General features: G+C 35.7%; 1 protein-coding gene across 2 annotated transcripts in view; it reads left to right on the top strand.

The window, feature by feature from the left end:
• The window catches only part of PCDH9 (protocadherin 9), a 969142-nt gene extending 953363 nt beyond the window's left edge, over nucleotides 1–15779 (top strand). The window contains exon 4 of one of the 2 annotated variants that reach the window (XM_029210162.1): nucleotides 13628–15779. In XM_029210162.1, coding sequence (XP_029065995.1) covers nucleotides 13628–14001 — 374 coding nt within the window. In that variant the 3' untranslated portion in view covers nucleotides 14002–15779. The remainder of the gene's footprint in view (nucleotides 1–13627) is intronic. The other variant, XM_029210161.1, reaches the window with a different exon arrangement.
• The last annotated feature ends 258 nt before the right edge of the window (nucleotides 15780–16037 follow it).

Genomic DNA, 16037 nt, shown 5'->3' with positions numbered 1-16037 from the left:
TTCAAAATATAACATTATGCTTCTCATTTTTAGAGTAGTTTTCCTTTATGTACAACTAAATTTAAGCAATGAATTACACCATGGTATTCTAAATGTGATCTAATGTGGCATATTAGCCTCTTTTTTAAATCACACTTTCCCCTAAAATTTGTGAAAAGTAGTTTAATTCCTTAATGGTTGTAAGCCAATATATTAATGGAGTCTAAACTACTTTTAGGTTTTTAATACAATCCCTAATCAAATTATATTTTTTCTAAATATCCTCCCATTTACCTGAACATACCTGTACCAGGGCTAAATTCTGCGTACCTTTCTGCATCTCATTGGAGCTCTGCTTCAGAATAATTGCTAATAATTACTTTGGTATCGTCAGGCTTTCAAGAATTGTTTTGTTATGTATCCTGGGAATCTGGACTTCTGAAAACATCTGAAGAACTCAGTTAGTGAGAGGAATTATGAACTTTCTTGCATGATTAAGCAGTTCAGTGGGATACAGGAAGCAACCTAATTATGTTTCACTTTGGGGCATTCTACTTGCTTCGACCCAAACTATGGTAGCACATAAGTACTTTTGAATGCACCTATTTTACACTTGCTAATACCATTCAGACATTTCAAATATCATCTTGGTAAAATTTTATGCTGTGAACTCTTAGCAATGTTTCTTATGGAAAGGTAAATCCATTTGATTATTAACTATTTTCTGATTGTAAATGACTTGTCACATAATGTTTTACATACAGTTTTTATGTTAGCTCACTGATTTGGGGTTCAGAACAAATTTCATGTTTTCTTTTCTTTCAATATCTATCTAGTAATTATCTACAGTATGCCAGGCCATGGTAACAGGTGTTGAGGACATAGTTACCTCGAAGAAAATTACCTGCATTTGCACTGCTTACATTCTAGTGTTAGAGCTAGACCATGAACAAATAAATACACTGTGACAGGTAGTAATGAGTGCTATCCAGAAAAATGCAGCTGGGGAAGGGAATAGAGAGTGAATGGTGTAAAGGATATTATTTTTTATAAGGTGATCAGAAAATGCCTCTATGAAAAATCGAATTTGAGTAAACATCTAAATGAAGTGAGGCCAATGCACAAATTATAGTAAATTGAAGGCCCTGAGACCTAATTAATCTTGGTGCAAGTCAGTGTAGCTGAGCAGAGAGAGTAAGGTGGGGTTAAGGAGAGAAGGTGGCAGAGTGGGGTACAGATAGGACATCAGGAGCTGGACAGGAGCCAGATCATACGGGATTCTGGGCCACAAGAAGGAGTGTAGCTTTTACTCTGAAGTCCTTGGAAGCAGAGGAGTGAAGTGTTCTGCTTTAAATACTGTGTTAGTCTGAATAGCCCCCAAATATATCCACAACCTTGTCCCCAAACATGTGACTGTGTTATCTTACATGACAAATGGGACTTTGCAGATGTGATTAAATTAAGGATTTTGAGATGTGATTATCCTGGATTATCTACATAAGCACAGTGTAATCACAATGGTCCTTAAAAGAGGGATGCAGGAGGAGTTAGAGGAGGTGATGTGATAACAGAAGTGAAGATTGGAGAATGTGTTTTGAACTTGGAGAAGGACCCAGAAACCAAGAAACACAGACAATCTCTAGAAGCTGAAGAAAGGAAGAGGATAGATTTTCCCCTCAGAGTTTCAAGGATGAAGCAGCCTGCTTAACACCTTGACTTTAGCTCAGTGAAATTGATTTTTCAGAATTTTGACCTCCAAAACTGTAAGAAAATGTTATTTTAAGTCACTAAGTTTGTGGTAATTTGTTACAGCATCAATAGAAAACTAATATAAGTCTACTACCTATTTACTTGTAACTATATATACATGCTTCTAGTTAAGGATTAGAGCATAGAATGCCGCAGAGAGAAAGAAGGAAGACCTACTAGGAAATAATAGTGGCTTGAGGTGGTGGGTTTTCAGGGAGGGAAATAGACTAAAGAACTTGCTGATTGACTGTGTATCTTGAGTAAGAGACAGACGTTGTATTAGTTTTCGATTTATGAATTACAAATTACCACAACTTAGTCAGTTATAGCAACTCAAATTTACTATCTCAGTTTCCACCCATTTATTATCACAGGAGTCCAAGCAGGCTTGCCATGCCTAGAGTCTCACAAGGCCAAAATCAAGTTATCAGCTGGACTGGACTCTTCTATGGAGGCTCTGAGGAAGAATTGATTTTCTAACTCACACAGATTGTTGGTAGAATCCTGTTCCTATGGTTGTAGGATTGAGATCCCTGTTGTCCTGCTGGCTGCCCAGCTGGGGTGGCTCTCAGCAATTAGAGGCTCCTCTCAGATCCTTTCTCTGTGGTCCTTTCCATCTTCAAAGACACCAATGGAATATTGAGTCCTTCTTGTGCTTTGAATCTGAGCTTCTTTCTGCTAATAGCTAGAGAAAACTCCCTGATTTTCAAGAGCTCACATGATTATGTTAGGCCCAAATATAGTTTATAAATATAGCTTAGTCTATTAACTAAAAATCAACTTTGTTGATGAGTGTCCTTGTTACATCTGCAAAACCTCTTTTGCCATTGTCTTAGTACAAACTGCTATAACGGGATATCATAGACTGGCTTAAACAAGGAACATTTATTTCTCATAGTTTGGAAGGCTGGAAGGACCAAGATCAAGATATAGACAAAATTGGTGTCTGGTGAGATCCCCTTTCCTAGTTTGCAGATAGCTCCCTTCTTGCTATACATGGCAGACAGAGAGTAAAAGTATTAGTTCTCTGGTCTTTTTTTTTTTTTTTTTTTTTTGCAGTACGCGGGTCTCTCACTGTTGTGGCCTCTCCCGTTGCAGAGCACAGGCTCCAGATGCACAGGCTCAGCGGCCATGGCTCACGGGCCCAGCCACTCCCCCTGCATCAGCAGGCGGACTCTCAATCACTGTGCCACCAGGGAAGCCCCCTCTGGTCTCTTTTTATAAGGGCACTAATCCCATCGTGAGGACTTTACTCTCATGACTTCATTTAAACCTAATCATGTCCCAAAAGTCCCACCTCCAAATACCATCACATTGGGTATTAGGATTTCAGTGAATGAATTTGGCGGGACAGAAAACTTCAGTCCATAGCAGCCATATAATTTAACATTACCACTTGTGTGATATCATGTTTCTAGTCCCAGGAATTAGGTTGGAGAATTTTAGAATTTTGCATAATGGTTGCCAATGATGACTCCTTTTTTTTTTTTTTCTTTCTGAATTGAGCAAGCAGGTGATCAGTGTGCCATACACAAGAATAGTAAGTTCAGGAAGAATAGTATGTTTGGAAAAAAACAGCAAGAATTACATTAGTTGGAAATGCCTACTAGAAATACAAAGGGTGCTGAGGATCCGGGAGTCAGATATGTTGATATCACCACAGGAGAATGATATGGGGCTGAAAATGTAAATTGGGGACTTGCTAGCATATATATGACTTATAAGGCTGCATAATTATACAATTTCACCTAGAAGAGGTGTAGATAAAGAGCAATGAGCAGTCCAACATTTAGGGGTCTGGAAAAAGTTGTGGTGTCATCAAATGAAAATGAAACAGAGAGGTTAGTGATGGACTGGAGAAATCAGGAAAGTGTGACAGAAAGAGGAACTTGCTAGAACTGAAAATTCTTGGGCTCCACCTTGAACCTACAGAATCAAAATTCCTGGATGTGGTCATGCAATTTACCTAATAAGCCCTCCAGCTAACTGATTCATGCACACGTTTGAAAACTTTAGCTGCGCGGAACACTGGGAAAGTACCCAATGGAGGTAAGTAAGTACTCAATGTGATTGCGTCTCCAAGAGAGGACCTTGAAAGGCAGCAGCAGCATCTGAGAGATCATTAGAAATGAAGGAATTCAGGACCCCAGATTTACTGAATCATATTCTGCATTTTAACAATTTCCCCAGGTGGTTCATATGCACATTAACATTTGAGAAACACTGATCTATACTTTATTAATTCAAAGTTATGGTAACATCTATGTGTAAACACACACACACACACACACACACACACACACACACACACCTACAGATCCCATGCATCATAGTTGATGACTTATTCCATTTAAAAAAGAATCTTTCAGACATCTTTTAAAATATATAATTTATGAAGTCTTTAAATATTTAACAACTTAGCAAAATGTTTTCCCCAAATTCCCCAATGCTTAAAATAACCAGGGACTAATCACTATGCCTTCTGAAGACCATGAAAAATAGAATCTGTAGCCCAGAGACTCAGGGAGGAACAAGGCTCCAGTTATAAGTGTCCCAGGTGAAAATTATCAGAGAACTGGGCAAATAAAAATGAACTTCACCAGTTTATTTTTTCCATTCTGATTAAATACACCTGAAATCTGGGAAAGAGTGGAAAGTGTGTAAAGACAAATTACTTCACAGTACTGTGTACTTCTTGTCTGGTTTCAGACAAGAACCTGAGAGTTTTTTAAGGGGAGAGAAGATTATATAAATTGTTTTTTTAAAAAAAATTGGATCTCAGCCTGAAATTCATCAGTAAAGAATTATTTCATTTCTTAATACCTTAGATTTGTTTGCACATCAAATAAGATTTACTATGTTTTTTTGAGAAACTATGTGAATTGTAAGAAATGGAGAGTAATTCAGGAAATATCAGTATATGAGTAACTTTTTAAAATGAAAGACATCAAATATGAGTAAAAGAAAGAGTAAACTATAGAAGAAAGTAAATATGGTCTGCAATAATATAGATAAGCTGTTTCATACTAAGCAATTTTGTCAAGATTTGAGAATTAATTTAAATAATCAATAACCTTAGACTATTGTCATTTCATTGATTGCAGCATCAACTGCTAATTGTGAATAAATAAAATCAAAGATATTTTCTTTTCAGCAATTACCTTTAGCAGATGAGAAAAAAGGGAGCTGATATTCATGCCATGCTGAAGAAAGCTAAAGATTTATAAGGAGGTGTTCTCCATTCTTTGTGAGCTATAAAGTCTATCCAAATAGCAATATCCTCTCTGGCAGAGAATCTGCTGCTCGTGCTGGCTATGTGTTATTGCATTTGGACTGTCTCCATCTGCAAATGTTGACTTTTCATCTGTGACCAAAGAAAAAAATTTGTATGAGGAATGTGTAAAATATTTAATCCATGTTTAGTTGTTAACTAAAGGTTTTGTCAAATCCTGCTTGTGTGGGAATTCTGCATTTGTTTCTCAAGGTGACTGTAGGTGCTTTCACAATGTTGGGTTAAATTTGAGCCATAAACGAAAACTCTGATGAAGGTTTTTACTTAGACTGAGAAATGTAAATACTTGTTTCAATCATACTTTCACATTCCAACACCTATATGTGACCTAAGTAATCGACTAATCTACAGGAACAATTGATTTATGATTTCTTTGCCCTGTCTTGGACTTCTCATTAGTAGAATGAAAATAACACTGAAAATTTGATTATCTATGACAAACCACAGTGATATTTAATAAAGGAATAAGAGATTGGTAGAGGTCATGAATCAGAATTTAGTCTTTTACTCTCAATTTTTAGGTGAGAAACTAGGAGACGTGGAATCTAAAATTACTTTCACAAAGTTCATGCAAATTCATTATTTTACTGGGGCTCAGATCTATTTCTATTTGCTTGAGCTATGATGATCATGTGACCTGAGATTACTGGACTAGTTCTGATTTTAGATATTCTATGCAAGAATCTCTTGAACCTAACATGGGATCAAACAAAAGTTATTCAGTGAATGAATGAGAAATGTTTTTCCCATAGGTATACTCAAGTTTGCCAGATCTACTTTTGGAATTAGACTGTCCACATAACTATGCTGTACTATTTTATATACAAATCTGAGTTTAAATGGCAGTGAAATTTGTACCCCTTGATTGTTTTTCTGAGCAGGGTAATAACTGATATTTATTCCTGTGTGACAGTGATTTTAAAATATTGGTTGGACAAGGATAATGGGATCTAAAGTAGAGATCATGTATCAAAAAGGAAAGTGAGCAATGCTGAATGGTTTCCTCTGTTTTCATGCCAATGCTCATATTCAAAATTAACTTTTACTATTTTTAGATTGGAAGCAAATTAATCGATTTGATTTGTATCTGCAACTGATCAATAAGTATAGTGTGTGGAGACAGTAGGGGGGGCTATCAAGTGACTTTACCTGACATTCTTTCAGGTCCCTGCAGATTTCCATAAATATTTAGCTTTAGCTTTCCACTCAGGGTAATCCACAAAAATGATAAGAAATTGTTATGCTACTACATATTGTCTCACAAAAAAATTAAAAAGAATAGAAATAAACTGAGGGTGAAAATGAGCCAGTAAAAATACTAATTTTTTGGTTTTGGTCTCCTAGAGATAGTAAAATTATGTAAAAGCGTACTGGGTGAGAATATTTGTTTCCCTGAAATTTTTAATAGGAAGATTCAGTATGAAAAGGAGCAAGTATAATAATTAGGATTTTTCTCAGTAAATTAATAGCAAGTACAAAGCAAAATTATAGGATAAAAGCCTACTTAAAAATGGAAATTTCTTTAAAACAAGGAAAGACATTTTATCACTGTGCCTAGAGATCAGGCAAAATGCTTCAGCAAGTCCAAATCAGTGGATGCATTTTTCACTTTAAGATGTTTAGTGATGCACAACTCTTTGCATACTACACTCATGCTACCTTTCAAGGTAACTTCTTCTGGGGAAAATACAGAAAAACTGGAATTTAACAAATGTTTTGCATAAAAATGATGATATATGCTCTTAACCACAAAAAGACCATTATAACATGACAATCAGATATGTTTTGCATGGAAGAGGTATCTTTCTATAATAAAAATTGAATGAGACAAAAATTGAGTGAGATGTGATGGATCTGAACCAAAATGATATAAAAATGACATCTATTTTACAATTCAATTTTCACAGTCTGTTTAGTCTTATTTTACCCAATAGTAAAAATTCTAAGGAAAATTTATTCATGTAAAAGTGCAAACCGTTATATAGTATGAAACCTGACCAGAAATATGAAAGGTCTCATGATTTTTGAAAAAAATATCAGTTTATCAGTTTCGATCTTTGAAATTAAAGGGTTTCAAACCATCAGTCTGAAAAGCAGTGGGCAACAGGCCAGAAGGTACTTGTTAATTATAGCAGTGAGTTAATCAATGAACTAACAATTCTGCTTCCGGGTATAATAAAATGAGATCAAAGCTCATTCAACTATCCTACCATTTAAGTATAGCTGGAGATCCATTAAATTGGATAGTTTCACATTTTAAACCTGCATGTTTAAAAGTCAGCAATTCAAGCAGCTCTATGACAGCTGTTGATGCCTAAATCATAGGAAAATTATTTTGTTTGGTTTTGAACAGGAAGATGGAGCAAAGATGGAGAGGGAAATACATTGAGAACTGATATAAACATTAACTGAAATGACTTTCAAGCAGCTTTTTATGTGCTTTTGTTTTTGCTTTCAACATTTAAATGCAGAGGCAGATGGCTTGGACAGTTTTATCAGCACTTGTGTCTTTATACATTAAAAAATGAAGAAAGATAACCAAACTCATAGATTGCAGATTGTTAAAGGGGACAAATAATTTAGGTATTTTAAAAAATCAATAAAAATTTCAGTGTTAAAATAATCATGATGGGGGATTTTAAATACTTTTTTTGAGAAAAAGGAAACAGATTGGTATAATACTGAAATTGTAGAAAGTATTTATAAGCAGCTTTAAATCCTGATCTGGATTCTAAATAGATATTGTGTGATGTAACACAAATAGGACCTCAAAATTTATGAAAAAATTGGAGAGACAGGGAAACATAAGTGCAGACATGCACCAAGCACACACACATGCACACACACCATCTCAAAGTTTATTAAGAATCCAGCACATTTCTGACACATGTAATACATGTTAAATATTCAATGTTGAGGGAATTATGAAAAGTAAATATAATTATTCAACAATTAAGACGATTCCTTATAGTGATAACATTAAAAATAATTATATGTCAAAGATAAAGGATAATATTTCAGTGCATATAACTTTTGCAGTATTAGCAAAAAATCCCTGACATTTTAAATGCTATATATATATATATATATATATATATATATATATATATTTTTTTTTTTTTTTTTTTTTTTTGCGGTACGCGGGCCTCTCACTGCTGCGGTCTCTCCTGCTGCAGAGCACAGGCTCCGGACGTGCAGGCTCAGCGGCCATGGCTCACGGGCCTAGCAGCTCCGCGGCATGTGGGATCTTCCCGGACTGGGGCACGAACCCGTGTCCCCTGCATCGGCAGGCGGACTCTCAACCGCTGCGCCACCAGGGAAGCCCTAAATGCTATATATTCGATGTAGAATCATGAATTATTTTCAATTTTATTTTGGAAAATGACAATATTAAATATCAATGCTTTATAAAAAATGTTTTTCTCCCTTTTAAAAGTATAAAACAGGGCTTCCCTGGTGGCGCAGTGGTTGAGAGTCCGCCTGCCGATGCAGGGGTTACAGATTCGTGCCCCGGTCCGGGAAGATCCCACATGCCGCGGAGCTGCTAGGCCCGTGAGCCATGACCGCTGAGCCTGCGCGTCTGGAGCCTGTGCTCCGCAACGGGAGAGGCCACAACAGTGAGAGGCCCGCGTACTGCAAAAAAAAAAAAAAAAAAAAAAAAAAAAAAGTATAAAACAAATCAGAAAGTGGTTCTAAAAATGAGAAAAACTAACTGGAAACTATTCAATGTTTAAGATGCTTCAGATTATAAACTTTTAAAAGACCAGGACTTTCAAGGAACCAGTAGAATGACTGTGTTCTCTTTAGTAATTCATAATAAAAATGTTTCATTTTTCTTTCTACCAATTCAAGACACAGGCTTTATGGAAGAAAACTTGGAAGCACTGTTATTTCCCAAAATAAAACTCATGTGTGTGTGCGTGTGTGTGTGTTTCAGGGCAACCACTGGAAAATATATATAGGTCCAAATAAAAAGAGTAAAATTTAATGTCATGTCCCAAAATAAAAACTTGCCAGAGAATAAACAAAGTAAGCTTTCCAGCAATGCAGCTCAATTACATAAGCAAATTGTTATAATGTAGTTTAGTATATATATTTTTTCCTTTTTCTTTCTTTTATTCCTTTTTTTTTTTTTTTTTTTGCTGACTTGACTCAGTTCTGTGGCCTTGGCTACTAGCTGGTCAGTTTCCTTTCTTCAGTAAACCCACATCCCACCATTTCCCTTCTAGGGCTCTCACACTTCTAGGTCATTATGCACCCACCCTAATTGCTCCACAGTTAAGGTACCAGATATCTTGAGACAGGCTCTGTGCCCTAGAGCCTGAGAAATTTTCCTAATCAGTCAATCCACAAAGTGCCCTGGAAACCTAGCTACCTCCACCATGCTTGGCCATACATACACTGCCCCCTACAATTCCAGCTTATTGTTACCCTGTTCTTGGTACAACCGTCTATGTGCCCCTGCCTGGTGGCCTTTTCTCCTTTAGGGCTATAAGTAACAAAAACTGGCCCTCATGCAAGTGCCATCATTGTGTTGTGTTGCACTTTTCGATGGATCTTTAAATTTTATATAACAATCAGCTACCTAAAAGACTGACCTAAGAATCCACAAAACTTCTGTAAATTTATTTATAGACTTTATTAAAAGCCTTCAAATTTATTTACAAGAATGAATCATAAGTAAAATTTTCAAAGAGCAATTAATATTATCTAATGGAAAAACAATTTTTTGCAAGTTAAATATTTTGTACAGTACACACAAATTTTAACTGTAAGTGTCTTAAATTGTCAGTTGTCTGTAAGAACTTTCAGAAAAATGTAGAAATGGAACTTGGAACAAAGTCCCTCTGTTGCCTTTTAAAGGGATAAGCCTCCCTAAACCCTACCTCCTTCCCAATGACACATTTTTCTCCTCTCTTAGCTCACTGCTTTTAAGGCAATTATTTGTTTCCCAGGATAGACCCAAAGCTCCATGAGGATAGTGTTGACATCTGCTTTGTTCACTGCTATATTCCTGGTGCCTGTCACAGTGTCAGCATATAGTAAATACTCAGTAAATATTTATAGAATAAATAAATGTTATCAGTTCTGAAAAACAATATACTCTATTTGTTAAAGTGTGTCATTAAATGCTGAAGACTTAGGGTCCACATATACTTATGACACACACAGACACACACGCACACACACACACACACACACACACACACACCCCTAGTGTTCTCAATTCTTGGGTAATATTCTTGATTTAATAAGATGGCAATGTATATTGGATAAGACTATTTAAAAAATAATCTTGCATATTCTCTCTTTTTTATGTACTCAATAAAAACCTGATGCTATTAATATTTCTAAGGTAGCTGATAATTTATTTTTTACTTTGGGGATATTAACAGGAAAAGAAAAACTTATTAATGATTCTGGAAAAGTAAAAATTAAGGATTGATTTACAGGCCTCAATATATATTATACATCAAATTGGTGATTATCTCTGTTGATGGCAAGAAAGGAGTGAACTTTTTTTTTAATATTGAGTTTTTTATTTTATCTTTGGCTGCATCGGGTCTTAGTTGCGGCATGTGGGCTCTCTAGTTGTGGCGCACAGGCTCAGTAGTTGCGGTGTGCAGGCTTAGTTGCCCTATGGCATGTGGGATCTTAGCTCCCTGACCAGGGATCTAACCCATGTTCCCTGTATTGGGAGGTGGATTCTTAACCACGGAACCACCAGAGAAGTCCCAGACTTCTAATATATCTCTTCTAAATATGCTAAAACATATTTAGCAGAGAAGTTAAATAATTCATTTATTAACTATCACAAAGTATTGCTAAGGCAAAGAGATTTGTTGTTGAGGAAGCTTTTGGTATGATGTTTGTGAAATCAGAATCTTCTAATTACTTAAGGCCTGCCTTTTAAGCAGAGGATTTTTTTTTTTTTTTTTTTTTTGCGGTATGCGGGCTTGTCACTCTTCTGGCCTCTCTCATTGCAGAGCACAGGCTCCGGGCGCGCAGGCTCAGTGGCCATGGCTCACAGGCCCAGCCGCTCCGCGGTATGTGGGATCTTCCCGGACCAGGGCACGAACCCGTGTCCCCTGCATCGGCAGGCGGACTCTGAACCATTGTGCCACCAGGGAAGCCCAAGCAGAGGATATCTTTAATAATTTCTCAGAACATCTTCAACATCATAAAATTTTAATTAACAATTAACATTGTTCTTAGATCATTGCTATTGCTAAGCACTATGAGGAATCAGAAGGCTAATAAGTTGTTTTTTTCCATCAATGGATTTTAAATCTAGTTGAGAGAAAACAAAAATGTATACTAATGAATGACATTTTTGTCTTTTGTCCCCCCAAAGACAAAAATATCATTAAAGTAAGAGTTGAGTGAGTGAGCTCAATTAGGAAATTCATTATTCATTAATAAGGGAAGATCTGTGGAAATCTTCCAGGTGCATGTAAAACATGAATTGGCATAGTTAGGGAAGCTTGCTGTGGTACCTGGGAAGCAAGCTGCCCCTGGAAAGAATCAGTAATTAAATGAAAACAAGCCAGGCAAAAAGCATCTTCCAGGCCTGCGATCCTGATGTAAGGGGCATTGATTGGTTTGAGCAAAATGTGTTAACTTTGTGGATACAGAGTCACTGAACACACCAAAGCGAAACTAAAAGGGAGAAATTAGTTTGAACTTTTAAAATGTGGGCAGAATTCAGAGGACAGAGAAAGGCTTATAGAGAAGATTAAATTAAATACCCTAGGAAGTAAGTAATCATTCGAGGTTTGTGAGAGAAATAGTTTTAAGTAATGAACATATGTTTAAAATGATAAAACTATTTGCTCTTGAGGGGATGATACTATGGATCAGATGAGAAGGAATTTTAAGGTTATTCTAAAGAGCAGATTTTAGATTTCAAAAATGACTAAAATTTCCATTTGTATGTAAGAGTACATTTTAGGCATATATTTTTTTCACATCCAGTGTCCGTTTTAATGTTGTCTGTGTGTTAAGGTCTCAGTTATTTGCCACCAACTCTTACCTATCTCAGCAGGTATTTCTTTTTTAACATGTAAGAAGTAACTAGAATATTATTAAGAAAAATAGATGTTAATATAAAAACCCCACAATTATTGGGCACTTAAAAATATTAGTAGTGCTAACTTGGACTTTAGCAAAGACCTACATTCCAATTGTTGGCTCTTTTAATAGTTAAGTAGAAAAACTTTCAGGGATGTTTTCTTCATTTTTCTCTACACTTTTATTCTGACGACTCTCTATTTTTGAAAATGCTTTATGCCTCAAGCATTCTTGCCTATCCACTTAACCTCATTCGTAAAATCAATTCCTAATTTTCAAGCTACCACTTATCATTTGACTGTTTAATCAAGGGAAAAAAGAAAACAATGACAACAAAAAAAACCTTTCCCTTAACCACTTGACACTTGTTGTTTATCAGTAAAGAACTGATGTCCTTTTTACGTAATCAGAGAAGAGTTTACTTTCAAAATCATGGTTAAAATGTTTTAGATTGCCTGCTGGTAAAAAAATAAATAAATAAAGAGAAATATCTATGATGACTTATTTTCCCTTTGAATATTAGACTCCATGTGACCCAATTTGCAACTTAGATAGACTTTCACGTTAGTGAAATTTGAGTTAAGAAATCAAGAAAATAGGTTAAGCTTGGAAGGAACCACATGTTGTCTTTGGATGCAAATGGTGTCTTTATTTACTGGGATTTCACAATGTCAACCAGTCAACCAGGTGTATCTTTAGTAATATACTTTAGTTAAAACATTCTTTAAAATTATTATTTAACTTTCTAAAATGTTGCAAAGTTATTTTCATGGGATTTCATGCTAAAAACACACGTTTATATAGAAAAACGTTTTGTATAACCTTTACAGTATTTTTTTTTTTTTTTTTGGCGGTACGTGGGCCTCTCACCGTTGTGGCCTCTCCTGTTGCGGAGCACAGGCTCCGGACGCGCAGGCTCAGCGGCCATGGCTCACGGGCCCAGACACTCCGCGGCATGTGGGATCTTCCCGAACCAGGGCACGAACCCGCGTCCCCTGCATCGGCAGGCGGACTCTCAACCACTGCGCCACCAGGGAAGCCCTACAGTATTTATTTTTAATGTTATATTTCAAGTAATACTTTTTATATTCAAAGAGTTGATATGTTAGCATATATTTCAACATTGCACATAAAATTTTTGTACTTTTCACTATTTCTCGTGAATATGAGTTTTTTTGTGGAGAAGTAGGACATAAATCAGTAATAATACATATGTCATGGAAAAAGTTCATCAGAAATGATATGTCATGGGTATATCTGTTTACTCATGTCTGTCTATTTATTTTTCTATCTGTCTGTATCTCTAGATATAAATGAAGGTTTAAGGAAAAGAGATAATTCTCACCTCAAGTAAAAGGAATTTTATTCCTCCTATGTTATTCTTAAAAGGATGGGGAATCATATCTTTGATTTGTTTACCTTAATACAATTTTCATGAGCAAATGAGATTACCAATGCACTTTTTCTCTAAGGAGATAATTTTAAATGAAAACTCTAACCACTTTCTTTCCTTATTTTGTCTCTTGTCCTCTGCAGATGGGCCTCTGGGCCCCCGAGGATTAGCTGAAGCTACAGAGATGTGCACTCAAGAGTGCTTGGTTTTGGGTCACTCTGATAACTGCTGGATGCCTCCTGGCTTGGGTCCCTATCAACACCCTAAATCACCTCTCTCAACATTTGCACCCCAGAAAGAATGGGTCAAGAAGGACAAGCTTGTGAATGGGCACACCCTGACCAGAGCCTGGAAAGAAGATAGCAACAGGAACCAGTTCAATGACCGTAAGCAGTATGGTTCCACCGAAGGCCATTTCAACAATGGCAGCCACACGACAGACATTCCTCTGGCAAATCTGAAGTCTTATAAGCAAGCAGGAGGTGCTACTGAGAGTCCTAAGGAGCACCAACTCTAAAAAGAAAAAGGCTATATGGGACCTAATAACTTTAAACTAAATAGATATGTTAATACCGTGTGTGTCAGAGCTTTATGTATTCAATAGATCTCTACAACTATGCCCCTTATAGCAGGGATATCCATAACTTTGTGTTAGCACCATGGAGGATACAGTGTTTTACCACATAAGAGAGAGAAGATAGTTCTACTAGCCATGTGATCTTGTTTACTAGTATTGATTAAACTCTCCAGAGGTCTCTCCATTGTGCAAATATCCTTTTTTTTTTTTTAACTGCATTTTATTTTGACCCTGGACTGCTGCTATGAACAATAGAATATGCATTTGGAGAGTAAGAAAGTTCTATGGATTAGAGTGACTGACAAACATATCCAGTTAGAAAATTGTGCTCTTTTTTTTGTTGATCTGTGCTGGGACTGCTATACTTGACATTATACTTCAAACAAAATTTAAAAAGATAAGCATTAAACCTATTGTGCTGTTAACAACGTTAGTGGACACTTGTAAGTCAATCAGTGTTAAAGTATTTGTAAATAGAAGCAAGCTATTATTAACAACTTTTGTGTACTTATACCGTTCATCTAAAAAACGTTGTAGCATAATTCTGTGTTTTATGGTTGCTTCTTTTCTTTTTCTGTTTGCCTCTTTGTTGCTATTTTTGTTGTTTCTTTTAGTGAAGTGTTTCTGAGTTTGTCTTGACACACATTGTTCAAAAGATCTCAGATACTTGTAGTGAAAATAAAGGTTCTGGAATCTCGCTTCTTTTATGATAGCTTATGATGCTGGAATTCTATAAGAAATAAAGATAAAAAATGAAAACTTTATATAAAAAAAGGACTTCTGCAAAAGCTTGGAAATTCAGAACCTATTTTCTCAACATCCTTATTTTCAAAGTAGGCAAAAGCAAAATCACTTATTTAGTAGCATAGTAATGGGAAAGTGTTATCCTTCAGAAAGTGATATATCCTGTGCTTGTCACTCATGCAAAACTTATGTATTAAATTAGCATATATTGAAGAAAAATTACTATTCAAAATAGTTTCAATTGGGAAAATGTGTGTCTACAACTTTGTTGAAATGGCAGTTTGTGTTGATCCTCATATACAATAATGTTGTTGTAACACAAGTGTTAGACCATAGTCACAAACTATTTAATGTGTTGTGCCTTCATGATGTAACAGAACATTCTCCAGGTAGGCTAGTTGGGGGAAATTAAGGGATAGATCTCTAATTATTGCTGTTTAACTGTTTGTTATCATAGTTGGTCAGTGCCGACAGGTACCAGCATCTTGTCACTTAGGTCAAACCAACAGAGTGACAGCTAATGTTAATAAGATCTCAGTTGCACGTGCAAACAAATCCAAATTCGAGCATTCTTAGGAGGTTTTTGTTAAGGCATGACAGATGATTTAAACAAATAGATAGCATGCAACAAAATGTCTTTATTGAAAGAAGTGAAAGTTATCTTAATGCCACCGTTCAACATCAGTTTAAAAGTAAAAAAAAAAGTAAAAAAATGGTTTGCTGATCTGATAGATAATTTGTTCTTACCAAAAATAAAATTACTTTGTAAATAGAAATTCACATTTTTCCACAGTATAATGGAAAATAATGGGTAGGAGTGCATAGCTTATTGCAGTACATATTTGTCAGTTTGTGAGGGGTGTTTGATGACTTTGACACAATAAATATCTAAACAATTATCCTTGTTACTGCTTTGCCAGTTCTAAGTTATTTACAATTATTCAGCTCTTGCAATAAATGTTCTGAATTCCTGACTGTAGTGTGTTAATTTGTGGTCAAAATCCAAAGTGATGATTTTTACTCTAATTGTTAGATAAGTATATGTTACTAAAAGTTAACTTTTAATTAGAAATCAAAGAAAATTTGTTAGGGGTTTAATAATACCTACGTTCTGAAAATAAGTTTCCAAGTTAGGGTTAAATTCCCCTAATGATCTGTGAAATCATTTTCTTGGGAAATTCAGGGAGAAAGTTCACCTTCTAGTCAAGATTCATACAAGTTTCATCAAAGTG

The sequence above is a fragment of the Monodon monoceros genome, unplaced genomic scaffold (genome assembly GCF_005190385.1).
Source record: "Monodon monoceros isolate NGI ecotype Baffin Bay Population unplaced genomic scaffold, NGI_Narwhal_1 Super_Scaffold_8, whole genome shotgun sequence".
In the NCBI taxonomy this organism is placed as follows: domain Eukaryota; kingdom Metazoa; phylum Chordata; class Mammalia; order Artiodactyla; family Monodontidae; genus Monodon; species Monodon monoceros.
This window is presented reverse-complemented; position numbering and strand designations above follow the sequence as displayed.